Source organism: Pygocentrus nattereri, chromosome 10 (assembly GCF_015220715.1).
Source record: "Pygocentrus nattereri isolate fPygNat1 chromosome 10, fPygNat1.pri, whole genome shotgun sequence".
Taxonomy (NCBI): Eukaryota; Metazoa; Chordata; class Actinopteri; order Characiformes; family Serrasalmidae; genus Pygocentrus; species Pygocentrus nattereri.
Window position 1 is genome coordinate 13,728,503 of NC_051220.1, and position 27,152 is coordinate 13,755,654.

General features: G+C 37.5%; 2 protein-coding genes across 6 annotated transcripts in view; one reads left to right on the forward strand and one right to left on the reverse strand.

Annotated features, from left to right (window-relative positions):
* Positions 1 to 9,352, forward strand: zgc:162964 (uncharacterized protein LOC560569 homolog). The gene is made up of 8 exons (XM_017708803.2): positions 1 to 491; positions 870 to 1,011; positions 1,278 to 1,418; positions 2,085 to 2,219; positions 3,232 to 3,394; positions 5,586 to 5,763; positions 6,076 to 6,351; positions 7,155 to 9,352. Exons 1-8 carry the CDS (start codon positions 287 to 289, stop codon positions 7,373 to 7,375), a joined length of 1,461 nt encoding a protein of 486 aa, XP_017564292.1. The 5' UTR covers positions 1 to 286; the 3' UTR covers positions 7,376 to 9,352.
* Positions 8,233 to 27,152, reverse strand: part of LOC108433926 (epithelial cell-transforming sequence 2 oncogene-like) — a 26,732-nt gene continuing 7,812 nt past the window's right edge. For 4 of the 5 annotated variants that reach the window (XM_017708799.2, XM_017708801.2, XM_017708798.2 and 1 more), the window contains 18 exons: positions 26,303 to 26,555; positions 26,008 to 26,135; positions 23,063 to 23,184; positions 22,797 to 22,881; positions 22,294 to 22,462; positions 21,924 to 22,052; positions 19,342 to 19,434; positions 19,046 to 19,222; positions 18,766 to 18,869; positions 18,539 to 18,673; positions 17,724 to 17,929; positions 17,095 to 17,251; positions 15,569 to 15,642; positions 15,036 to 15,192; positions 13,961 to 14,026; positions 13,693 to 13,781; positions 12,619 to 12,791; positions 8,233 to 9,974 (listed from right to left, as the gene is read on the reverse strand). In XM_017708799.2, coding sequence (XP_017564288.1) covers positions 9,847 to 9,974; positions 12,619 to 12,791; positions 13,693 to 13,781; positions 13,961 to 14,026; positions 15,036 to 15,192; positions 15,569 to 15,642; positions 17,095 to 17,251; positions 17,724 to 17,929; positions 18,539 to 18,673; positions 18,766 to 18,869; positions 19,046 to 19,222; positions 19,342 to 19,434; positions 21,924 to 22,052; positions 22,294 to 22,462; positions 22,797 to 22,881; positions 23,063 to 23,184; positions 26,008 to 26,135; positions 26,303 to 26,555 — 2,445 coding nt within the window. In that variant the 3' untranslated portion in view covers positions 8,233 to 9,846. The remainder of the gene's footprint in view (positions 9,975 to 12,618; positions 12,792 to 13,692; positions 13,782 to 13,960; positions 14,027 to 15,035; positions 15,193 to 15,568; positions 15,643 to 17,094; positions 17,252 to 17,723; positions 17,930 to 18,538; positions 18,674 to 18,765; positions 18,870 to 19,045; positions 19,223 to 19,341; positions 19,435 to 21,923; positions 22,053 to 22,293; positions 22,463 to 22,796; positions 22,882 to 23,062; positions 23,185 to 26,007; positions 26,136 to 26,302; positions 26,556 to 27,152) is intronic. The other variant, XM_017708800.2, reaches the window with a different exon arrangement.

Below are 27,152 nucleotides of genomic sequence, written 5' to 3' on the forward strand. Positions count from 1 at the left end.
GACTGCTGCCTGCGCTGTAAGTACACTATGGGAGCATAACGTGGCTAATAGAGTTGACAGGTTGTTTGACGTACTGACAGAAGTGTTTAGTGGGCAGACTAACACAGGTAACCTGCTGGCACAGGTAAATGTATGGTCAAGTAAAGAGCATACGTGATTGTCCCTGTGCAAACACGGGCTGCTTAACGAGTAATTTATTAGTAAATACCGCGGAATTTCCGGTCGGGTAATACGGAAGAAGGTTTTTCCTGCTCCGTTGGGCGACGTGGCCACCTGGAGTAGCGAGATGGCAGCGGAGGAGCTCGGAGGTGCTGGCAGCAATGGACTCGGGCAAGTTTCTGAAAACACCACCACCACAGAGTTCCCCGCTGCGGGAAGTGAAAATGAAAAGGCGCCTAACAAGGATGAGGATCAGAAAGAGTTGGACCTGGAAAGGAACTGGGGCTTCTCTTTAGAGGAAATATTCGGGCTGGCGCTTAAATTTTTTAAAGGTACAGTGAACTATGGGTGTCTTCTAACTGGTGTGAATTTACGACCAACTGTTTCATTAAAAGACGTATTAAGGCAGTGAATGGCCTTTTCTGCATATCATATCTGCGTATGTCTACTCACAGACCCCCTTCTGTCAGCTTGAGGGTAGAGTCTAAGTGCATGTTTATATATACTTTACACTTAATTCTTCTGTAGAGTACTGTTTTTGTGTGCTAAAAAATGCACAAAGTACAAAACAAAAGAAAAAGGTTAAGTTGTAGCTGTAGGTAAAATGTATGTGTATATATATATATATATATATATATATATATATATATATATAAACTAGTGTAGTTCATTAATTAGTAATTGTTATTTGTTTGTTTACCTGCTTGCAGAAATGAATGGAAAAGCTTTCAACCCAACATATGAAGAAAACCTGCGGTTGGTTGCACTTCATAAGCAGGTCTCACTTGGCCCATATAACCCTGATGCTTGCCCAGAAGTTGGGTTCTTTGATGTACTGGGAAATGACCGAAGGTAACTTCTGAAAGAAGGAGTCTTAGGTTAGGTTAGGATGGGCTGGTAGTCTTCAGCTCACAGGCAATGTGAAGCATTTTTAAGTTTTTCCAATAAATAAAAACATGATCGTAGCAACATACATGTGTGCATCCTTGCACAGCTGAAATGAGAGAAAGTGTTTCATAGTGGTGTAAGAATCCTATTCAAGCACATGTTTTTCTGCAATTTATTTTGTTGTTCACCAAATCAGAGAGTATATTTTACTTATGATTTTAAAATAACAGGAAAGAATGGGCACGACTGGGCAGCATGGCCAAAGAGGACGCCATGGAGGATTTTGTGAAGCTTCTGAACTCCTGCTGTAGTTTGTTTTCACCATATGTCACCTCTCACAAGATTGAGAAAGAAGAACAAGAGAGAAGATTGTAAGTGTGACCTGCAGACATCAATGTCCACTCCATTTGTTGAGAAAATACATTGAGAACATGATACATTGAGAAAATGTAACTGTAAGAGGGAATGTGCATAAGGAACACATCCGGTCTTAAAATACCCTCAAGAGATATGTGTGAACAACTGTTGTGAGGTATGACAAGCTTTATAGAATGATGACAAAGGTCCTTTTTTAATCTAATGAATTTTGGCTACATAACGTTGAATTTTCAGTGCCATGAAATTGTGGTGGACTATGTTGTTGTAGATAGGAAGGTTACAAACTACAACATATTTGGCAAAGTACTAGTGTTAGCATAAACATGGTACAAATAAGTATAATTTGGAATAACACTCTCTAAATTTATGTGTTATGACAAAAACTCATGTGCACACTACAATTTCTCAATTTCTCAAACGCAATTTACCAGAGTTCTGTAAAGCTTCTCTGACCTCACAGTAGGAGCTATGAAAGAAAGCATTTGGAAGCAGAGCACAGTCACTTTCCCATTACATTCATTTAGGACCAAACTCGTAACCCTCCAGATATTGGACAGTCGCCCTAATAATAGAACTACCTGCTGCCTACACTTTCCTAGGGCACTAAGAAGGACTCTCATGTCCTAAGACTGTGTATTTACATAAATGTGTGTGTGCAGAAGAGAAGAAGAGGAACGTCTCAGGGCAGAAAGAGAGGAGCAGGAGCGACAGAAGCAAGAGGAAGAACGGCATCGAAGAGAGGAGGAAGAGAGAAGGAAACAGGGAGCAGATCGGTTAATAGTGATGGAACAGAAGTAAGTACTGCTGTCGCACATTTGCTCTCATCTGTGTAAAAACAGGTTTTTAAAGAGACTTCTGGGCTGCTAAACTCTGTAGCGATTCATTTGTCATATTTCTTATAGTGATTAATGTGTTGCATTGGAAAAAACATTATTGGTTTTGATTAGTTGATTTTAGATTCATGAAAGAGATGGATTAATTCAGTATTCATTTATAATTAGAGAACACCTTTTGTTTTTCTTCTGTGCTTGTAAGGTAATACAGCTTATAAATGGTTGCATAAGGCACAGTACACTTTTTTAGTTTTCTCAATGCAGAGTAAATTTGAAGTTACATCCACATGAAAAATCAGCATTGGTGATTGTATCTTTTTGGTCAGAAACATCATCATACTTCTCTTCCATGTAATTGTGTATGGGATTCTGTGAGGCCTTCACTCTGCTGATAAAAGCCTCCGTTATGATAGGCGAGGGTTATTTGTTATCAGGTTGGAGGCTAAACGCAGAAAAATATGTGTCAGCAGTTGTAACATTACTGTGCTGTTGTGTTCAACCTGTACACAAAGTTGGTGCATTATGCAGTAATGCATTAGTGACAGTAGAACTGTGGCTTGTTATACATGCCAGGCTGAGTATTTTGTAGGTTTGAACAATGTAGACAAAATATTTTGTGTATTGTGATTATTTTGTTACACGTTGCACTCATAATGCCTCTAGAGAATATACCAATGTGTCATGGTTAAAGATGTGATTAAAGATCAGATCTGTACTTTCTTATTATATGAATATCTTGATTCATTAAACACCCACAGAAAGTGAAGCTGCGATTTGTTAAAATGCTCACAGTGCACAGTAAAAATGTGGAAAAAAAGATTATTTATATGGCTCATTTGAACATTGCAGTCTTCTGTGCTATCAGTGTAGCAAAGACCAGTTTCACTATAACAGTTTCACTATAACAGTTAACAAACAGTTAACAAACATGACTGTGCAGTGCTAGTCATTTGTAATGCATGTGTGTTTGTAGGCAACAGATCATGGCTGCACTGAATGCACAAACAGCTGTGCAATTCCAGCAGTATGCACAGCGGCACTTCCCTGACAGTCCAGAACAGCAGCAGTTGCTCATTCAACAGCTTCAGGAACAGCATTACCAACAGTACATCCAACAAGCCTACCAAGTTCAGCAGGTTTGAAATCTGCATTATGTGTGATTGGGCTTGGCCAGAGTAACTGAACCTGTTTTCCACAAGTCAGCTGTTGCTATAAACTTTGTGGGGCTCTGTGCTTAAAGTAGGAAACTGTTTTGCACTGCGTTAAAAATGTAACTGCTCTGCCCACAAGACAAACAATTAAGTGTGTTAAACAGTGATGGTTGTGAAGGCAATCATTTTAAAGGACAATACTTGCCTGAGACAAATAATCATTAAATCAGGGTAAGATTGTGGTTTAGCAAAGTGTTGAAAAGACGCTGTTTCAAAGCATTTTTCATGGTCTTACACTTAAACTCTTCAGGCCATTCTTTGGCCTGATCTACTCTGTAGTAACAGTTCAATATCTCTTTGTATTTGGACCTTTGGTAAATCAAATGCACTTACGGCACTTCCTAGTCAATTCATTGGCCGTACTTTTTTTTGCATTTAAACTGTTAGAATTTCAGGTGCAGATTTTTTTCCACATACAGTGCTTTTTCCACATAAGTCAGAGAACACCCATCATTTATAATTAATTCATAATTTCCAGTCAAAAAGATCATTAAGGTATTAATTTTTCAGTGTCAGGAAAAAGTAGAAAACTTATATTTAACAAAAAAAATACACAAGCCTCAGCGTTTAAACACATTTTTCAATATTTAGTATGTCCACTCTGCCATTATCATAGTTTTCATTCTTGCGTTCAGTTTTTCAAAGAAATCTGCAGGTATATTTTTACACACCATAAAAGTTCAGTCGTACAAGTTTGTTGCATTGCACAAAGAATTGATGTTAAGGTTAGTGCTCTGAGACCACTGAGAACTGATTTGTAATTTTTCTTCTTTTTGGTCTATTTAATTTTCTCAATAACGGCTTCTTGAAAATGGAAAGATGGACAGAAACACCTGGGGATTTTTTTAGATCTGAAACAAGAGTGGAGCTTTCTCCTACCCCTCAAAAATGAAAAGACTATTTATTTGATGGTGACAGTTTTGGTGGTTCTTTATGGAAGTATTTTAGCATCAGAATTCAAATGAAAATGTAATATGTAAAATGGCAAAGCATGTTTAAATTTAAATTTCCCATGCATATATGTATCATTGAGCTCAAAATGAAAATTCGAATTAAGTACTGCAATTTTAATCTACCCTTTTGTATACCAGTATTGGCATTTAATTTCGCCTAATGTGATTATGCAATAACTGTATCAAAATGATAATTAGAATGTCATTTATCTTGTATGTATTTTCACTCTCTAATTGATCATACATTAACAAAAAACACCAAGCATAGAAATACAAATGGGGAAACGGCCTCTGTACTATGGAATTCGATATTCTCGCCTACTGCCTCATTCTGAGGGAAAATGTTTTTGAAAATACATTGTCGAGATTGCATTTTCATTTAAATGGGCTTCCCAACCTGTTCATCATCCTGTCAGGTAAAGTGGAACACAGTAATATATCCACATCTTATCATTGCTGTGTGCATTAGAAGATGCCCTCAATGCTGAATTAATCTCTGCCTGACATCTGTAGTCAACGTTTCAGACAGAATACAGAAAAAAACAGAAAAATCTGCCACATGTTTGATTATGGATTCTTCATGGATCATGTATAAATACACCACAATCATCATAAAATGACATATTGCTCTGTTTTGCTTCATCTTCTAAAGATATTTTCAGATAAGGCCTATTCCGTTGAGCATTGCTGTTGGCCCCACCCTGATGGGATAATTGACAGTCCATGAAAATTTTAATAGTATCAGGTCAAATCTATTTCCAAATGCATATTGCCTCAGAATGAACATAATATGTAATTGCAACGAGGAAAGATGTCGTTTCCACTTTGAGCTGAACATTGCATTAATGGGTAAGAAATTGAAATTCATACAAATGCATGCCATTTTACATATTACATTTTAATTTTAATTTTTTGTAACGGATATGCTTCCATACATGATGGCCATGGAAATTTGTGTAAATGGAGGGTGGTCTCTGACTTTTGCACAGTACTGTATTTTTGAATACTTTGCCTTCTACTGTTTGCACATTTTACTTTGCATAAGAACATGGACCAGATGACTAGATGTAAACAACCGAACTGAATCTAGGTGTAGATGTAAATTTAGTAGGGTTTCACTAATAAGTGCATGTGGGTATATGTTTCTGGGTGTTTGCATACAGAAGGCTTTGCAGAGACAGCAGGACTCAGCCATAAGTCAGACTGCTCAGCTACCACCTCCTCATTCAAATGACCTTGTGTCAGTCAAAAATACCAGCAGCCAGTCAGATTCCTCACAAAGTCAAGAGCATGAGGCGAACCCAAAACCATGTCATTTATTCATAGACGGCAAACCAGGAGGTATGTATCCTTTAAATAATTTTATGTTTTACAACATTAGGAACATGCTTTAGATGTTTAAAGGTTTTTGAAGTTAAACATATCCTCACAAATCTTTGTAAATTCAAGCATTTTTAGATGCTTATGCAAAACTACCTAAACAATTCTGAATGGAACGAACACATACTGAATTCCTTGGTGAATAATGGATCAAATTAAGTAACATTAAAGAAGATCGTGCAGTCTAATGCCCACTTACGTGTATTCATTGTTAGCTCCATTTGAATTAAGTATTCCTTAAACCTCACTCTTCATTCTTTCCGTTCACTGCAGATGTGGCCATCCTGGCTCCCTCCATGTGGACAAGGCCTCAGATAAAGGAATTTAAGGAGAAGATGGCGCAGGATGCAGAATCTATGATCACTGTGGGGAGAGGGGAGGTTCTGACCGTGCGGGTGCCCACTCACGAAGATGGCACTTACCTCTTCTGGGAATTTGCTACGGACCACTACGATATTGGCTTTGGCTTATACTTTGAGTGGCCCAACACAGCAAAAGGAACAAGTAGTGAGAAAACAGGGGAAATTGTTTCTGAAAACCAAGAGACAGGTAAAAGAAGAGACTGTTAATTAACTATTTGAATTATAATGCATTGCATTATCATACCTACAGATGTCTGAAAAGCCTTAACTCATGAGAATAATGGCTGTTAAAAATTCACTTTATGAGATCTCATTGTCTTAAGGCTGTTGTAACTGTTTTCTAATAGCGTGCAGCAGTAAGTAGGTGTTGTGACCTACATATAACCTTTTTATGATAGTATTATAAAATGTTATAATGTAAAACTTGTTATAAATCATGTGAAGTGTTGGATTCCCTAAACGGTACATTTTACTGATATATTATAATGTTGCATATATTTCCTTGGTAAGCAGCAGAAACTAAAGATGAGCGATATGGCAAATATATAACATAGCAACACTCAAAAACATGTTGTGATGACACACAATGTGTATCCTTATTTACTTTGCATCAGCAAAATAATACTGCCCCATTTTACTGAAGCTATGAAAAACCTGTGAGTAGCATGAGGTTTCTAATTAAATGTTTGCAAAAATAAACTTTAGGAGAGATTCAGAGGAAAAATCAGTGGTTACAAATAAATTAATAAAAATAAATATATAAAGGAATAAAATGATGTCATTTGTAACTATGCATTTTATACAGTTACTATACACTTACATAATTGCTGCAGTTGTTCAGTGTTCTAGAAGTACTGACCTATGAAATAATCAGAGAAGTGCATTGTGATGTAATTTGTCACAATAACAATAAACGTCATCATACTGCCCACTCCCAGCAGATACTGTCTCAAAACCATTGACAACTGTATGTAATTCTTTCCAACACAGGCCAGACTGAAGAAGAGAAAGAAAATTCAGAGAGCCAAACAGGAAGCAACCTCCCTCATGTGAACGAAGTGGTCCCCATCTTTCGTCGGGACAGCCATGAAGAAGTCTACGCAGGCAGTCACCAGTACCCAGGCGACGGAGTTTACCTACTCAAATTCGACAATTCATACTCACTCTGGAGGTCAAAGGTTGTGTATTACAGAGTCTACTACACAAGATAGGCTTTGCAAAGACAAGCCTTGTCTCACAAAGCCTGGGTGCTGAACTCTTGGCACTCTTGGCCTTTGAGTCTGCTGTGTTTGGCTCTGAATCATAGCAATAACTATAGCTGGTTCTAAATGAGCTGATGAAGTGGTATAATTTTAATAAAAGTTTTAAACACTACAGTGTAGTGTGCAGCTACAGTTCTTTTCTAACGAATGAAAAGCAGGGCAGACACAGGGTTAGGAGCCAAGTTATGTCCTGCTTAGTTTACTAAAGGATAAATAAATTCTGCTCTATATGTTGCTAGTTTAGTTTTGAAAGTTTATTTTAACGCTGACAGTTTTTCTATGCAGCAAAATTAATCCATGCAGTGGAACCAAGGCATTCTTTAATGGTGTTGATTTATCTGATTGATTTATTAATGAAGTGATAATGTAAGTAGATTTGTAAGTGGTGTTTGTGATAAGCACTTCAAATTCAGTGCTGTAGCAGATGAATTCTAGACACCATTATTAAAACTATTTTATAGTTATATTTTTTATAACTGCCATGTGCAGCAGAGTAGAAAGCAAAGAACACAGCGTCTTCCTGAGTGTGCCTTGCATTTACCAGAGGGTTAGCTGTATACAATACCACTAAAGCTGTTTCTTTAAGTCAAGTAGATGAACATTGCCTTGTTTTGACGCTTAGCTTACTTTCTTCCTGGATGTAGTTTACTTGGTATGTGGATCTGTGAAATTTAATGAAGATTTAATGAAGGATGATTTGTTGGCAGTCTTATGCAAGTTCATATAAAATATAAAAACCATACTTACATTGTATATTCTTAAGCTAAATAGCACACTGGAAATTGATTCATATTTTTGGTGCAGAATTTGGGATTTGCTGCAAACATTGATTTATCTTTCACTCCTGAAATTCATAGAGGGCTCTTATTTACTTAATATGTAACATGCTCTGGTGTAATGACTAACACTTTTTTTCATTTTAACATGTTTATTTAGGGATGCACCAATGTGAGATTTGTATGCTGAAATAATTTTTCATGCACGCATCTGCTGATATCAATGTTCATACGCAAACATTAAAAAGTGTATTTTTGTAGTATTAAACTGCAGTAAAATGAATAAACACAAATTTTAGAGTAGGAGCACATAGTCACATAAACTTTGTTCTTACAGAGTACTAGAAATACATTTTGAAATATCAGTGAACAATAAACATCTGTCCGATGCTAATAAGCAATTATCTACAAAGACCAATATGCTTCTGATATCATCATGCATCCCATCCTTTTATTATATGTCCACAATGGAATGTAAAAAGTATTACATTCATTGGAAAGGATGTTTATCCAAGCCCACAAGTGTCTAAAAAGAATCATCTTCATAAAACGGATCCAAACAAAATAACAAAAACAAAATAATGAATAAGATCAAAATGGGTTTGTTAGTGAAATGGTTATACATCACATTTTACTGGCTTGCTGCTAGTCAGATGTTTGGCCACATGGGTTACTAACATTTGATGTGATTGGTTGAATTTATTGTATATATGAAGCATAAGGCTCTGACAAATACTAGTCAAGTAGTGCTTACACTGACACATATTAGGCCCATTGGAATGGCTAGATTTATATTCCCTAACTTTCTTGTGGTTTGAAGAAAGGTTTGGGGGTTTTTGGTTTTGGTTTGTCTTTTTTGGGATGTCATTCTGTACAGAATACTGTAATTTTCCTTTTTGTACCTGGATTATTTAAATTACTGTAATTAATTTGTGGGCTAACCTGGAGAAGGTCCTGAAAAAAAAGCAGAATGGTGATTTAGTGTTGCTCATGTAAAGGATTTAAATGTGCCAATGAATTCTGCACATGCTGACCCGTAGAGTTTTCTCTTGTAGAGAAATCATTTTGACTACTGCTGCTCTGCTACTCAGAATACCAGTGAAGACTGTATGTAATAAGTTTAATTAAATGGAATTATATCAGTCATGCAGTTTGTGGTGTTAACGAACTTTTAAATGACATGAGAACAGTAATGTACACTTTGATGCATCTCTGGAAATTCTGACTGCTAAGTGTTGCTTTTCACTGTAACCTTAAAATTTGTTTCATTTTTATGTGCGTTGTTGCAAGTGGTCACCAACCCTGCTCCTGGAACTCTACCTTCTTGTAGAATTCTGCTCTAGCCCAAAACTAACATTCTTGATTCAACTAATTAGGTGGAATGATGTTTTGAATCACGTGTCTTCAGTCAGTGTTGGAAGTGAATTTGGTAGATCTCCAAAAGTAGGGTTGGTGACCACTGTCTTACAGTGTTAACATGATCTAAAACAGCAAAAAAAGGTCCATTTTGATTGCAGGTTGTTATCAAAGCATTGTTGTATTGTTATTATTCAACGAACACTCTCCATGCTGTTAAAAGCTAATATATTTAGGTCATTGTGCTCAATACCCTACTAACGTAAACTTTATTGACCTATTGCTGCCTTAATTGTGCTTGGCTGCATTTATAGCACTTCGTAAAGCACCCAGCCATCTGATCTTGTCCTCCTCTCTGTCAGTGGCACAAATCCACTGGCGCTTTGGGCTCTCCAAGCGAAAAGCATTCTGCACATCTGTGGAGGGAATTTGAAAACAGCATTATTAAATTCTGGCTGCTATGCTTGCTCATTATCACATGATCAGAGGTCTACTGTAAGCTGCAGTAGAAGTATTGCTTTTCAACTTTTGTTACAAATGTGTTCTTGTCACCGAGACAATGTACTAGTCTGTAATGTCAAAGTAGTAAGGCTCAGTGAAAAATACAGCATAATTCAAGATAATTCTCACAATACATGATATGCATCATGATATTTACAGAAAAAAAGAAACCCACAGTGTCATACAATGGTTTTAGTCAAAATTTTAAATACTGCTTTGTTCTAAATCTGGTTCAGCAAAGCTAATAATGTTCTGTTTGTAATGAAACATTAAATTGATCAATGTTCTTTAATTCTGACAATATCCTTGATATGCTCAGAAAAGCATATTATTATGTAATGTGAAGGGCATTCAGGTGAAGAACTCAACACTCAACGAAATGTTTCAGCTTTTTTGACATATTTTGACATATCAGTGTTTGATTGTCAGTTAAAAAGTATGTATGTACAGTATGTACATGTTATATAATAGAACAAAAACAATAGGAACGTAGACATTTCAATTAAAAAAAATAGAGATATCATTTTTTTAATCTGTTAAAAAAGTAAGTAAACCCTTGACGTCAGCAGAAACAACTTGTAGTTGTCTTCTATAACTGTCTTTCAGTTACTACCATCTGCTGAAATTTTTGCTCATTCTTCTATACAGAAAAATGCCAACTGTGCAATGTTTTAGTTACATGTACTTGCATGTACATTCCATTTTAAAATCCCTTAGCAGCATTTCAATTCTAAAACACTAAAAGCCATAGTCGATCAAAATTTGAAATTTGATGCATTTTTGCATTTGATGAACTTCAACTTGAGCTCAAATGTGCTAGCTGAACTCAGTACAATCTATCACATATGCCAGTGGCATATGGTACAGTTTACTGTGTAAAACCATCAATCACCGTAACAACTCAAGTCTACAACAAGCTATAGGCTATCATTTCTTCCAGTGGCATAGGCAGAAATAAACCATTCGGTAGACTTGTAAAAAAATAGGGTAGGCCAGCTTGGTAGACACAAGACCCAAAGAACATGACATGACTGAGATCAAATCATGGTAGACGATGGTAGAAATCAACATACTCTATGAGACAGAATCTCACTACACATACTCAGTTACATTTTTTAACCATAACTGGAGCTTCAGATTTAAACACTGATACTCTGATAACAAACTGAGCTTGAGGAAATGGCAAATAGCAAAAATTGCTGTACAGTGACTGGAAAGCTGAGAAAAAAATGTAGAGCTTGGTTGAGAGCGTAATATTTTGAATGGCCATAATACAGTGACAGCATTCAGAGAAAACAAATCAAATTTCATTACCCTAAATCAGCTTAATAAATATTCTATCCCCATTTGATTGGATAGGCCTGTTATCAATCTGGGTAATAAATAAATAAATATTAACCAATAATATTAATAATAAATAGACAAATCATACCAAAAAAGTAAAAGCTGCCAATAAGAGGCCCTGAGTTAATAGGGGCCTCTGGGCTTCAACCCAGGTAAGCCCATGCATTAAATTGTAAAGCATATCATGGTATGCGGTTCTTCTGCTCAAATGCAGTCTTTGGTTTTCACCAAATTGGTACTGTGTTCTGGTACTGTTCTGTGTTTCAGAAGACCTGGTACTTGCGTAGACAAGTTGGCAGTGGTTTTAAAACTTTTCCACTTATAGATAATCTTCCAGACCACGGAAGGCTTTATTTCTGATATTTTGTAAAAAAAAATCTTCTTAAACCCCTTCCCAGACTCAGAGGCATCTGAGTGCTCAGAGACCTATTTTGATCTAGGTATGGTTAACCCCCAACTCCAATAACAAAGCATATGACACCAGATATAAGAGGTTTAAATAAGAAAAGCTCCTCCAGGATATTCTCTAACAGTGTTCTAATCATTAGTGCACCTGACATGTTTGAAGAAGTAATATATAAAGGGATGTACTTACTTTTTTGCACATAAGGAAACTACATTCCTGTTTATTTTAATATATATAAAGACTGAGCAGATGTTTTTTTTTTTAAACTTGATATCTGTATGTCCAAATATGCTGAACAAGTATAAACTTTTCATAGGATGTACTTTCTTCTTTATCACAATATTACCCCAGTAATAAGCCATGAGAAGCTGTGCATTACAATGAATGTATTATGATTAAGGGATGATGTAACCCTTGACATGGCATAAAATCACTGTAAAGCATGGCCTGAAGTTGCTTATTGCTTGTATAAAACAGCAACAAAATATGCCATTTCTAGCAACATAATGATATTACATTTCATTAGCACAAGTTGTCCTAACAATCCTGTTATCTTAGCTGAGATGCCAATGAGGGGAAAAGGATGGCGATCCTACCCACCCAGAGAAATGAGTTCAATTATGCTGTTCTGGACTCCCAGCCCTGACCTGAATGGCTGCAGAATCAGCACAATCTTTTTAAATAACTTGGTGCATTAGCACATTAGTCACCTGATGTGTGTGGACATATTTGTTTAAATTCAAGATTTACAGTGGCTTCAATGTGTCTCAGTTAATCAGAACTAATCGTGTGAAGATTTCTTTACTCACACTTTGTGTCCACTATCTCTGAGAGATTGAGGCTGTGCAGAGCTATGGAAGCCAGGAATGTGTGGGAGGTGTTTACAGCCAACCTGAATGGCATGTGAGACACTCTCCTCTCAGTCAGCACCAGGGCATCATTAAAAAGGAACAGACCCAGCTCACTTACACACTCATACATCCTAAAGAGAAGAGAAATTTTAGAGTTATACTTTTTGGGCTGGTCAATGTGATATCAATACATTGGGTTGGGCACAAAACTTTGAAAAAGTAGTGATGGCTGAATACGGAATACACTGTCCAAAATATAATCCGAAATACATTTCATTTCAACACATAAACAGGTAATGTATTCAGAATACAGGATTTAGAATCTAAGAATCTAGAATCTAGAAAACATATGAAAGAAGTCCTTGGGAAAAACACCACCATAATTTTCACTGTTCCTAGTGGTTACTGGTTGTCAGTTTTGCTCATGTAATTCTTCTGTTAATATGTTTCATGAAAAAAATTATTATTTAGATGAATACAAAAATTAATAAAAAATTCTCAACATTATTTTGGCTCTCATTGCCTGCTTCAGTCCACTGCTGCTCCCACAATCCCACTGCCCTTTCATGACCTAAGCCGACAATTCACCATATCCCAAGTATTTTAAAAGTATTGTCTAAAATTGCAAAAAGTAACTGTATTCTGAATATTACCTTTACAAAACGTAACCTGGACCTAATACGGATACTTACTTTTTGCATTCTGAATATGTATTCTGAATACTTGCATTCTAAGCATTACATACATCCCAGCACTGTTAGATTTGGTTCAATGCAATTTAATGCATTACATCTACAGATTGTCCAAAAAGGGTTTTTTTTATTTCTTGATTAGAAAATTGCTGTGCAAATTGCTAATTGCTAAGTACATTGCATAAGCTATTTGTGGCAAATTTGCTTTTTACTTTAAATTTGCATTCCTACTCGTGAAGAAAAGGCCAGAGTGAAATTGACACCAAAAGTCTTTACTCGCAAGTGTGGCTTAAGGAAGTTATCTTATACTCAAACTGTGTATTAAATTTGTCAGCAGTACCTGAGGGAGGGAACAATGTCTTCATTAAGGCAGTTCAGTAATGCTATGTCCTGTGTCGTGATCAGGTACCGGCCTCCTTCTTGCAGAGTCTGGCACAATACAATATGTCAGTCAACCTTACTGTCGTGTATTGTAGGAGGGGTTATGTTTGCTTGGCCAGTGATTTGACTTTTGTGTGTTATTTTAATTACAGAGCACTGGCACACATTACTTAATGGGCCAGTGGAAACTGTTCACTATAACAAATATTTGGAACAGTGGAACTCACTGGGCAGCTCTGGATGGTCCGCTGAGCCTCTAGCAATTTCAGGTCTCGGTCAGAAGACTTTTTCAACTGGGGGGAACAGCAAAAAGCCTTTCTCAAAAGAATGTTTTCCAAAAAAATATAGGGTGTTTCATTTATTACAGCTTCCATTGTTTTTAGGAGATTTGTTTTCAGTTTTGTCAAAATATTCCTTGATATTTTTCCACATATCAAAAGTTCTTTCTTAGAACTTTGGTTGCATTTTCTGCTTCTAAAAATCTAAGTAATTAAATTACTAAATTAAAAAATTAAAATTAAAAAATTTAAAATTAAAAATTGACATGCATGAACCCATAAAAACTTACTCCAAGTCTTAGATGTTCAGTGTTGGTATTCTAATGTAAATTTACTTTCCTTTTGTCTATTTTCTTAACAACTGTTACGGGCTGTAACATCTTTCTCTCCAATAAACATTTTAATTACTGTTTATCTGATGATGATAGATTTGTTACTCAAATAATACCTGCTCAGTAGGTCTGTAGGGGTCCTGAACACCAATGAATGGGGTACATGGGGTAAGAAATTACGCAGAGAAATAGCTAGACTACCATCGTTAATCGTACAGAATTCAGCTTTATGGTAAGTGGATCAGATAAAATGTACAGTGGGTGAAGATACAATGTAGGTGTTCCTTATAAATCAAGTGTACATTGCGCTCAGTGTGAAATGAGTGACATGCTCATGAATTGAAGTGCATTCAAGATAACAGTGCAAAAAAGTCAGTTGTAATGGAAACATGAGATTGCGTTTAAACAGTGACACGCGAAATTAAAAAAAGCAAAAGATCCACTGCACTGATTTGATGTCATTTGAAGTACTGCAAGTGTGTGTGTGTGTGTGCAATGTATTATAATCCACTAGTCATTTCAAGGTAGATTATATTCAGTGAATTCAGCATTTTAATTTTTAAAATGCAAATTGTCATGCACAGTTTTTCCATAAAGAAGTTAAGTGGCATTAAAACAATATAGCAGAGGTTTTGCTTTTCATTTGGCATGTATTGTATGTATTGAAGCTGCAGCAAGTGTACAGTGGTTACCTTACGGATGAAGCTCCGGTAATTCACTAGTGTGTTGAATGCAGAGGACAAGTGTGTGTGATCAGGGTGTTCAGGTGGTGTGTGTAGCATTAAAGCCTCGAGCAAAGTCACATACTCCTCCACTCGTAAGGACGGACTCAGAAACAGCTCTTGGATGCTGGACATAGAAATGAACACTTGTTAAGGCAGTGCATGAAGGCTCCATGTTACCAAAAGGAGAAAATTAAACTAATTTGAGTATTGCAGTCGTGGGCTGGAGGTTAGGGAACTGGCCCTGTGACCGTAAGGTCACCAGTTCGATCCCCAGAGCCGACAGTATATGACTGAGGTGCCCTTGAGCAAGGCACCTAACCCCCAACTGCTTCCTGGGCACTGCAGATAGGGCTGCCTACCACTCCAGGCAAGTGTGCTCACTGCCCCCTAGTGTGTGTGCTCACTAGTGTGTATGTGGTGTTTCACTGCACAGATGGGTTAAATGCGGAGGTGAAATCCCCCTGTTGTGGGACTAATAAGGGTCTCTTAATCTTAATTACCTTAACATTCTAGTAGCAAGGGTCCTGTTGTGTCTCTTTAGAAAGGCTCTGAATGCAGGAAGCATCTCTCTGCACTGGAAAGCAAGCAAAACTGTAAATGTTTTTGACATATGTCCAGTTACAATATAGCACATTAAAAAAAATCAAAAAAGTAATTTTAGACTAGATATCATGATATGTACTTCTACATTAGAGATACTTGCTTTATGACCAAATGTCTCTATTGCTTGTACTGTAAACGTTTCAAAATGCCTGGTTTATCCTTCAGTTCATACAGTCCATATATGAAAACACAGTTGGCATGTTACAACCAAGAACATATTTACATATGACTGCCAAGTCAGCTTGCCGCACTTTAGCCTGCTCATTGAACTTAAAGCAATGAGGAGTGTTGTGCTATCACTGGCTGTCAGGAAACAAATGTATCAACTTTCCAAAGGGTCCAGAAATCTTTAGAAATCTTTTTATGATGTCTCTTAAGATTTCAATCTTAATAGCTTGTTCTGCACAGTTCAGACTGAATACAGGGCAAAATAAGGGGCAGCCAATTATCAAGGGCATAGTAACAAAACAGCTAGTTTTAAGTCAAGAGACTGGAAACTGGCAATGTAAACATTAAACATCATGTTAACATACATTATAAGTGGACTTAAAATCAACAAAAAATTATAAAGTTGCACATTAAAACAGCTAAATCTGCACATTAAATTGGTCACAACTATCAAGGCTTTCTCAAGTGCATTTCAGTGCAGTCTATCTACAGATTCAAGTCTATGCACACCTGTGCACTGAGTTTTATTTGTTTGCAAAAACAAACTTTTGCTTATTATTCTGAATGCTAGCTACCACCAGCAGCAAAATTTGTTTCTTCAGGTTGTCAATGATTACCCTGCCGGAGCAAGTAATGGTTGCTGAATTAAGAAAAAAAAACAGTTGACAGAAAATCACTTAATAAATCTATTCAGGAGTTTTGAAGCATTAACATGACTACTCCATCTTGCCGGCAGGCATACTACTTTGTTTCTTACATATCTGTTTTGGCTGCCATACCATTTTGAAAATCACCTACCATATACACTACTGTCACCGGTGTAAAAGTCTTAGGCACCTAAGCACATTATTTAAGGCACTTTCTCCTGGTAGTATGTTTTTGCTTGTGAAATCATTAGAATAAATACCAATAAACGCAAACAGCAAAAAATTACCCCCTTTTTTTTGAAGAAGAAGAACAAAGTTTGGTTTCACATAACTCCTGGACACCTGGCATGGATTTGCTGAATTTCACCACCATCATCTTGATTTAATGTAATGTAAAGACTATTTAGCCAAACTAAATGTTGGATGATAACTGCAATTAATGCTGAGCTTCTTCAAGGAGATAATTTGCAAATGGTAAAACAAAAGATAGATTTTTAAATCCAATTTAGTTGCCTAAAACATCTGTGCAGAACTGTATATCATATATAAATGACACTCCTATCAAAAGCTACTAGAGGTCTGGTTTGCGAAACTGTGGTCACAGAGACCTTGTCTACCTTGTCAATGGTCCTGATGGCAGTGGGGTAGTTATTGAAGAAATTAGTGTAGGCCCGAAGCTTGGTGCAGAACCTGACCCATGTGTCACCCACGCACTGCAGAGGACTCCATTCTTCCATCTTCTCTGTGAGATCCTGCAAAAAAATACTGCAAAAAATTTCACACTCACTGAAGCTTTCACAGTAGAAACACACAAAGTGCCAAAGTGCCAAAGAATAGGAAACATTTCTGACTTGTCTGATATATTTCTGATGTCTATTACTGAATTTACTATGGCTTGTTACTCCCTTACATATAAAGAGAGCTGAAGCCTGAAACTTGTTCCATTGCCAGTTTGGTAATTGACTCTTCATTTCATGTTGCCATTTCATATCATATTAACTACTGACTACTATAATGCGCTACTGCTGACATTCCCTGCTAGCTATATAATGCATCATCTGAATATTTTCTTGATTCTAAATTAAACTTTGTCTAAACTAGCATTGTGCTTTATGAACAAGTGCAGGCAGTGTTAGTTCAGACAAAATTAAGGAAGTCATGCCATATAAATATCCTAAATGTGGTTAAAGAGCACAACGTTTCTATTAGAGAACTGTGGAGTGAAGAGTGTCATTACTTGTTGCACTCCAAGATGTCCAGCAGAGGACTGAAGAGCATTAGAAGGTTGGCAGAGCTGATGATGGCTCGATTGGAGTCCAAAGCCGCTCTGAGTGGAATGTAATACACTGTGTGTATCGCCTGCAGCAAACGCACATAAGCCCTCTCACTCTTCAGCAGCTCTCTACAGACAGCATCACGCCAGTCTGCATCACTTAACAGCCCCTAAAAAAAGAATCTGATTTAAAGGCACCTATACTGTACAATTATTTAGTGTCTTAAAAAGTGAGGAATCTGACTACCTTAAAATAAGTCAACAGTATATAATACATAGATTATTGTCCTGTTCACTTACTATTAGAGCATCAATGAACTAATTTTTTAGGCAGCCAAGTCACTTGGAGGAGAGCAAGGCACACATTTAGTTTAAAATTCACAATTGTTTTTTTACCAAATCATTTTAAAATGATTTGAGCAATTTTATGTTTTATGAACAATTCAGCAAAAGCTGAGTGAGCAACTTTTCCCATAGGTGGAGTTGTAACTGACAGTGAGGCTAAAACGTCAGGTAAATCCAGCCCAAAACACAAATAACTCAATATAATTCTAGGCTGTTTGAACCTGATGAGCTTTAGAACCTACAATGAAGAAATATACATTAAAATAACTATTAGCAAAAAAGTTTCAAATGTGGAAAATTGATGTTTAATTCCAAAGTAGAAGAGCTAATATAAGTATCAGTACAATATAATATAATAAAAAAAGAAATATGTGTTGTCCAACACAGACCACAAACTCTCTATCATACACACATTTATTTACAAGCATACACACCTCTGGCACCACTGGAATAGAGCCTGGGAGCCTGTACGGCACACTCTTTGTTACAGTGATGAGGTTGTGCTTTTTCACAGTGCCGTCCGCACATATCTTCAACAGAAAAGTTCCCAGGAACTCCAGTGGATTATCCTACAGTATAACACAGGAGCTAATCAACACATCAGACTCATAAAAGATTTCAATGTACACTGAGAGATGTAAAGACAACCGTCTTTACTTACTGATTTTTCTTTGAGAAGTGCCACAAGACCCTCTATGAGAACTTGTGTAACTTCAGATTTGAGTGTGAACAAAGGCAACGTTATATGATCCCAAAGGAACAAACCTGTAAAACCAAAAGACTGTTGTTACAATGGTAACAGGCTATTCTATATAATAACATTATCATTAGTAAGCTTTAAAAAGTGATTAAATGTAGTGAGGTCACAAATGGAACACTGTTCTTTTGGACATACATTCGTTTTTTTCCCCCTTCCATAGATCTTAGTTGATCAGACTTACCCAGCGTGCGGCCTCTGCTCTCTTCACTCAAAAGTTGCAGTTGTGGCACCAGCTGATTTCTTAGATTTACAAGAGATTGCTCAATCCACTCTGCCTGTGTGCACCAGCTCAGCAAGGGCCCTTCTCGCAGATACAGCAGGGGCGGAAAGTCACCCTTTCCTGACCAGTCACTCAGAACTGACACAAGATACAAAAAATACTTAACACCTTATTTTAAAGCCATTAATTAAGGACTTTATAAAACATTCCTAGCATTTACACTGTCCTACTCCTGTGTATCACTTGAATTTACTCACTGTGTTGGTAGGAGCCTGTGCAGATTCCTGTGGGAGCCCTGACATTCAGTCCACTCAGACTGGCCAGTATGCTTATAAGTTCCACCCCTGCAACTGAGAAGATATGCATAAAATGGATATAATTCTAAAATCTGATTGGCTGAGCTATGTTTGAAGCTGCTGTACAATAGTTGATTTACAGTGGCTCCAAAAAGCATTTGGAAGGACCTAACTAGTAATCAATAAAACGAGCTTTAGGATAAAATACTCTGAGTGAAGAAAGCAATGAGAACTCCTAACCAACTGCACTAAGGCTACTTCAAAGCATAAAGTTTCTCTGATAATGGTGATTATGAGTTTGATGGAATCATGAGCTCAGAAGTGTACAAAGACACTTTAGGTCTAACTGCAAAGAAACTACTCAAACAATAATGATTTAAAACATTTTAGCCACCGTTCTAAAAAGAATACTATTCTAAAAAGAAACCTACAGTACTAGAATTATCTGTTAAAAATAAATGTCACTTTGTTTGACATTTTATTTCCTAACTTAAATGTTAAAATGAATGCATTTTTAAATAATGTATGAATGTCCAAATACTTTTTGGGATCACTGTACACACAGATCATACTGCTTTATTGATGTACAGTGGGGAGAAAAAAGTATTTAGTCAGTCACCAATTGTGCAAGTTCTCCCACTTAAAAAGATGAGAGAGGCCTGTAATTGACATCACAGGTAGACCTCAACTATGAGAGACAAAATGAGGAAAAAAATTTCAGAAAATCACATTGTCTGATTTTTAAAGTTTATTTTTTTTAATTTATTATTATTTTAAATTTATTTGCAAATAATGGTGGAAAATAAGTATTTGGTCAATAACAAAAGTTCATCTCAATACTTTGTTATATATCCATTGTTGGCAATGACAGAGGTCAAACGTTTTCTGTAAGTCTTAACAAGGTTGGCACACACCGTTGCTGGTATGTTGGCCCATTCCTCCATGCAGATCTCCTCTAGAGCAGTGATGTTTTGGGGCTGTCGGCGGGCAACACGGACTTTCAACTCCCTCCAAAGGTTTTCTATGGGGTTGAGATCTGGAGACTGGCTAGGCCACTCCAGGACCTTGAAATGCTTCTTACGAAGCCACTCCTTTGTTGCCCTGGCAGTCTGCTTGGGATCATTGTCATGCTGAAAGACCCAGCCACGTTTCATCTTCAATGCCCTTGCTGACGGAAGGAAGTTTGCACTCAAAATCTCACAATACATGGCCCCATTCATTCTTTCATGTACACAGACCAAGCGTCCTGGTCCCTTTGCAGAGAAACAGCCCCAAAGCATGATGTTGTCACCCCCATGCTTCACAGTTGGTATGGTGTTCTTTGGATGCAACTCAGCATTCACTCTCCTCGAAACACGACGAGTTGTGTATGTACCAAACAGTTCTACTTTGGTTTCATCTGACCATATGACATTCTTCCAATACTCTTCCGGAACATCCAAATGCTCTCTAGCAAACTTCAGACGCGCCTGGATATGTACTGGCTTAAGCAGGGGGACATGTCGGGCACTGCAAGATCGGAGTCCCTGGCGGTGTAGTGTGTTACTGACAGTAGCCTTTGTAACGTTGGTCCCAGCTTTCTGCAGGTCATTCACTAGGTCCCCCCGTGTGGTTCTGGGATTTCTGCTCACCGTTCTTGTGATCATTTTGACCCCACGGGCTGAGATGTTGCGTGGAGCCCCTGATCGAGGGAGATTAGCAGTGGTCTTGTAGGTCTTCCATTTTCTGATTATTGCTCCCACAGTAGATTTCTTCATACCAAGCTGTTTGCCTATTGCAGATTCAGTCTTCCCAGCCTGGTGCAGGTCTACAATCTTGTTTCTGGTGTCCTTCGACACCTCTTTGGTCTTTACCATAGTGGAGTTTGAAGTTTGACTGTTTGAGGTTGTGGGCAGGTGTCTTTTATACAGATAACAAGGTCAAACAGGTGCCATTAATACAGGTAATGAGTGGAGGACAGAGGAGCCTCTTAAAGAAGAAGTTACAGGCCTGTGACAGCCAGAAATCTTGCTTGTTTGTTGGTGACCAAATACTTATTTTCCACCATTATTTGCAAATAAATTCTTTAAAAATCAGACAATGTGATTTTCTGAAATTTTTTTCCTCATTTTTTCTCTCATAGTTGAGGTCTACCTACGATGTCAATTACAGGCCTATCTCATCTTTTTAAGTGGGAGAACTTGCACAAATGGTGACTGACTAAATACTTTTTTCCCCACTGTATTTTTCAAGACTCTGAACTATTTTTGACACAAAAGCCACTCAAGAGTCTGTGCATTACAATGGTTTTACCACAGGTAAATGTTGTTAGGCACAATGCAAACTTGTCTTTTTGTCGTCATGACCGTGGATCTAAGTTTGCATTGTCTGCACCAGCTCATCAAGCCCTTCTGAGCCAACCTTTTCTGGTGTACTTTTGCACTATACAATTTAGTGTAGGCTCTGTTACATAACACTTTATACAACTCTTGAAAAGTTTAATTCTTCAGGAATCAGTCATTTAAATTAGTTACTGCCTGTATAATATATATTTGTAGACTGACCAGAAGCAGCCAGAGGAGCAAAGATGTCCAATGTTCCAGCTTCTGAGGCAGGGACCACCCAACCACAAAGCCTTTCCCAGAATTCTCTTACACACGGCTTCAAAACAGTTTTCTCAGTGATGCTCAGGCCTACAATGAAGGACATCAAGAACCTGATTTATTCTCAAACTCAAATAAAGCCAAGAAATTCTATGCTGTTGAGTAATACCAAACTATTTGAAAGATATTTCAGGTGCTATACTAATAGGACATTGAAACACTGTTTAATACAAGAGAACCACTGCATTACTGCATTGTTAAAAAAAAAAAAGCATTAGCTAACAGAGTAGTGAGCCATTGATCCCACACACTATGGACTAAGAATGGTCACCTTCTATAAGGCAAATCTCCTCAGTGCTTCCTTCAGTCATAATGCCGATACTCTGCACTGTTCTGCCCTCCATAGCCCTCTCAACCAGAGAGAGAAGAGCCTCCAAAGTCATTCCACTGTAGTCATACAACAATGGCAGCACATGGACCAGAGCTCCACACAGCACCAGCTAGAAATAAATAAGAAAAGGCCACTGCAGTTAAAGGACAATAGTTAGGACCTTAGCACTTATCGACAAGTTATCTATGCAATGTAACATTATTTCATACACAATAACTCATGTAAACAAGCAGAAAAATTCTGACAGATGTGAGGATTCCGAATTTGGTTTGAATTTAATGAAAAATTACAGAAAGCAAAATCATCTTTACATTTTTGCCATGCTATATTTAACATTGCTGACATCAGAAGAAATGAGGAAAAAGTCAGAAGCTGTTATTACAGACTGTACATTTGATCAGCATAGCAAAACAAAAGTAATCATTTTTAGAATACTTGTTTACCTCATATGCAGGAATTCTGGATGACACAAGTAGCAGGTGAACTGGAGGGTGATCACTGGACCTGGTCTGTGACTTTAATGGCAAGCTGTAAAAATTCAGGCAGTTACAAAAAGTAATTTCTAACATTAATTCTCATTTCTAACATTAATTTTGATTGTTTTGACTGAAGCTAAGGGTTACACTCACCTGAGACCACTGAAAGGTCAGTATAAATATAGTTAATATAATATAATTTCTACCTGAAAGGGATTTACAAGTCAACTGACCTTACTGGTAGTGTTTTCATAGAGCTGGTAGCCCAAGTCTTCTCAACAGTCAAATTTAGAATGGAATTCAGTTGAGCTCTGTGCTCTTTCATGCTGGATATGTTCTCCAAGCGATACTTATCCTAAATATGAACACAACAACAACTGCATTCACCAGTATCGATCTGGCCACTGTTGTATGTAAGCACTCCTTACAGGAATACTGCAGCATTTTTAACATAATTGTTTTTCTGCTGCACTTGCATTTTATATTAATTATAAATAATAATGCATTTTCCAGTACTTGGAAGAACAAAACACCTGTTGACTCAAATCACACTTACAAAGACATCTTCTTTAGCTACTAAAACCAAAACAATTCTCCGTGCCTAGGCCTGGGAAATATCTAAAAATAGTTATCATGGTACTGATTAAATCATCAATGCTCCCTCTTCCACCCATGTAAAGAAATATACTTTACACAATAATAATCTGCTGCTGCTTAGACCTAATTTCTGTGCTCTCTTTAGTTTGTATCTTTTTAGCATTAACTGATTTAATTAAAATTTATATTTTGTGAAAATTGCATATTAAAAATCCTGAGTAACCCAACTATTACACCTCTCATCTTAAAAGCTGTGACTGTAACCATGTATTCATTTCATAGCCCCAGCTGGTGTGGGTTCATGGCTGTTTCTTGTCTTCAAATGGTGCACATTTAAATGTGGAGAAACTTCATTTTGCTAAACATGTGCAAGTGTTTCAAAAGTCACATCCATGTGCTTAATACACTGTCTTCCATAGTAATAGTGGACAGGCTCCTTATATCCAGCTTCATATATATTTATTTTTATGAATCTACTCCTTTACTCATTTCAATCATTCAAAACCACTGGGAAACTTTACGAGCGCATATACAGTGTATCACAAAAGTGAATACACCCCGCACATTTCTGCAGATATTTAAGTATATCTTTTCATGGGACAACATTGACAAAATGACACTTTGACACAATGAAAAGTAGTCTGTGTGCAGCTCATATAACATTGTATATTTATTCTTCCCTCAAAAAAACTCAATATACAGCCATTAATGTCTAAACCACCTGCAACAAAAGTGAGTACACCCCTAAGAGACAGTTCCTGAAGTGTCAATATTTTGTGTGGCCACCACTATTTTCCAGAACTGCCTTAACTCTCCTGGGCATGGAGTTTACCAGAGCTTCACAGGTTGCCACTGGAATGCTTTTCCACTCCTCCATGACGACATAACGGAGCTGGTGGATATTCGAGACTTTGCGCTCCTCCACCTTCCACTTGAGGATGCCCCAAAGATGTTCTATTGGGTTTAGGTCTGGAGACATGCTTGGCCAGTCCATCACCTTTACCCTCAGCCTCTTCAATAAAGCAGTGGTCATCTTAGAGGTGGGTTTGGGGTCATTATCATGCTGAGACACTGCCCTGCGACCCAGTTTCCGGAGGGAGGGGATCATACTCTGCTTCAGTATTTCACAGTACATATTGGAGTTCATGTGTCCCTCAATGAAATGTAATTCCCCAACACCTGCTGCACTCATGCAGCCCCAGACCATGACATTCCCACCACCATGCTTGACTGTACTTATCTTTGTACACCTCACATGATTGCCGCCACACATGCTTGAGACCATCTGAACCAAACAAATAAATCTTGGTCTCATCAGACCATAGGACATGGTTCCAGTAATCCATGTCTTTTGTTGACATGTCTTCAGCAAACTGTTTTCGGTTTTCTTGTGTACAGACTTCAGAAGAGGCTTCCTTCTGGGGTGACAGCCATGCAGACCAATTTGATGTAGTGTCCGGCGTATGGTCTGAGCACTGACAGGCTGACCCCCCCACCTCTTCAATCTCTGCAGCAATGCTGACAGCACTCCTGCGCCTATCTTTCAAAGACAGCATTTGGATGTGACGCTGAGCACGTGCACTCAGTGTCTTTGGATGACCAACACGAGGTCTGTTCTGAGTGGACCCTGCTCTTTTAAAACGTAGGATGATCTTGGCCACTGTGCTGCAGCTCAGTTTCAGGGTGTTGGCAATCTTCTTGTAGCTTTGGCCATGTTCATGTAGGCCATCTTCCTCAGAGAGATCTTTGCCATGAGGTGCCATGTTGGAACTTTCAGTGACCAGTATGAGAGAGTGTGAGAGCTGTCCTACAAATTTGAACACACCTGCTCCCTATGCACACCTGAGACCTAGTAACACTAACGAGTCACATGACATTTTGGAGGGAAAATGACAAGCAGTGCTCAATTTGGACATTTAGGGGTGTAGACTCTTAGGGGTGTACTCCCTTTTGTTGCCGGTGGTTTAGACATTAATGGCTGCATATTGAGTTATTTTGAGGGATGAATAAATTTACACTGTTATATAAGCTGCACACAGACTATTTTTCATTGTGTCAAAGTGTCATTTTGTCAGTGTTGTCCCATGAAAAGATATACTTAAATATCTGCAGAAATGTGAGATATATATATAGTGTATCACAAAAGTGAGTGTATATATATATATATATATATATATATATATATATATTGTTTTTCCCTGACCGTATGATGACTTTTGTCAGTAAATAGATCATTAATGCCCTGTAAACACATTGTATAAACAGTAAAAGGGGAAAACATTACAAGTATATATTGTTTAATTATTAAACAACATGTCCTATGTATCAATTCCCTTTACCAAGATGGCAATTACATTTGCATTGTCATCACATTAGTTGTCATTCATCGCTTATATTTGATTACACAACCCTCTCACATAGGTCTATTCATGGCAATCGACTGTACACTAAAATGCTGAAGTACTCCTTTTAAAAACAGCAAAATGCCAGGATGACTACCTAAACTCATTTATCTAAGTTAGCACAATTGCCTTTGTTATATTCACTATACTTTTTTTGATGTCTGATATTAAAGTCTTACCCCCAGTTGGAGAACAGTAGTTCTAAGACTCAGTGGCAGCATGCTAGACTTCTGTCTTACACTGCTGCCATATGTATCTCCTGATAAGCTGTTAGCTAACCAAGCTCTCCTGTTCTTCAAATCAGCTCCTGTTGAAAAGTATTCACAGATGGGTTTATACTCAGGGACAGCATTCACCTTTTCCTCTTCTGTATGAAATGTACTGAAGTATTGTACACTAAAAAACATTACACTGTTTGGTTTACAGTTTTACTTGGTTAAGTAAGTAAGTAAGTAAGTAAGTAAGTAAGCTCACTTTTATGCTCCACTATCGTCTCCCGGATGGTTTGTCTGATGATGTGTTCCGTTTTTCTTTCCTTCTGCTCTTCAGGCTCAGTCAAAGATTCATTCAGAGTACCATATATGTCTGCTGCTTCATGTGGAGATAGAAAATCAAGGCTACCAGCACAGGCCACATAGTGTTTCTTCCAGGCACCATACTCATTATCTGATGGGTTATAGGGAAGGAACCAACCTCGTCGAATACACTTTGGAGACCACAAGCAGTCCTGAGCAATCACATGGTGAGAGAAAACGAATGGACAGCTATTAAGTACAGATGTCACCACTATTCAGCAAAGGAAAAAATGCACTGCTGCACAGGCCTGTTTCTTGCTATAGGTGTTACAAGCAGAAGCTTATACTTGTATGTTTGTATGTATGTACTGTTAAAAATGTATTCTATTTAATTTTTTTAAAAAAACTGCGTTACTAAGTTCTGAGATGTTCTTTTCTACTCAAAATTAAGTATGTCTGCATTCCCCCAGCAGAATGGAAAATGACATTGTTTTGTTTTCGATATATATAATCAAATAAAATATTTTTATCATGTATCCTGTTAGCAGACCAACAAGGACACTGTTGAAATGTTGTGACTTTGTGTTGAGCTGCTAGAGACCAATGGGACTGGGGTGAGAACCCCCTGCTATGAAAACAATTTACACCTTTCCACAAAGATGGCCATGCTGAGATAAAATGGACAGCACAACTGCTGCTATCTTAATCACAATATGCCACAATGATTTAAAAATAAACCCACTGTATAACAAAAAAATGTTGACTTGCTTATTCACCCATGGAGCCAAAAATTCAGTTCACTTCTGGTT

Coding starts and splice junctions, on each gene's coding strand:
- zgc:162964 (XM_017708803.2), top strand. CDS start 287: ATGGCAGCGGAGGAGCTCGGAGGTGCTGGCAGCAATGGACTCGGGCAA. Junction 1,419..2,084: donor GAAGAACAAGAGAGAAGATT/GTAAGTGTGACC, acceptor GTGTGTGTGCAG/AAGAGAAGAAGAGGAACGTC. Junction 2,220..3,231: donor TTAATAGTGATGGAACAGAA/GTAAGTACTGCT, acceptor GTGTGTTTGTAG/GCAACAGATCATGGCTGCAC.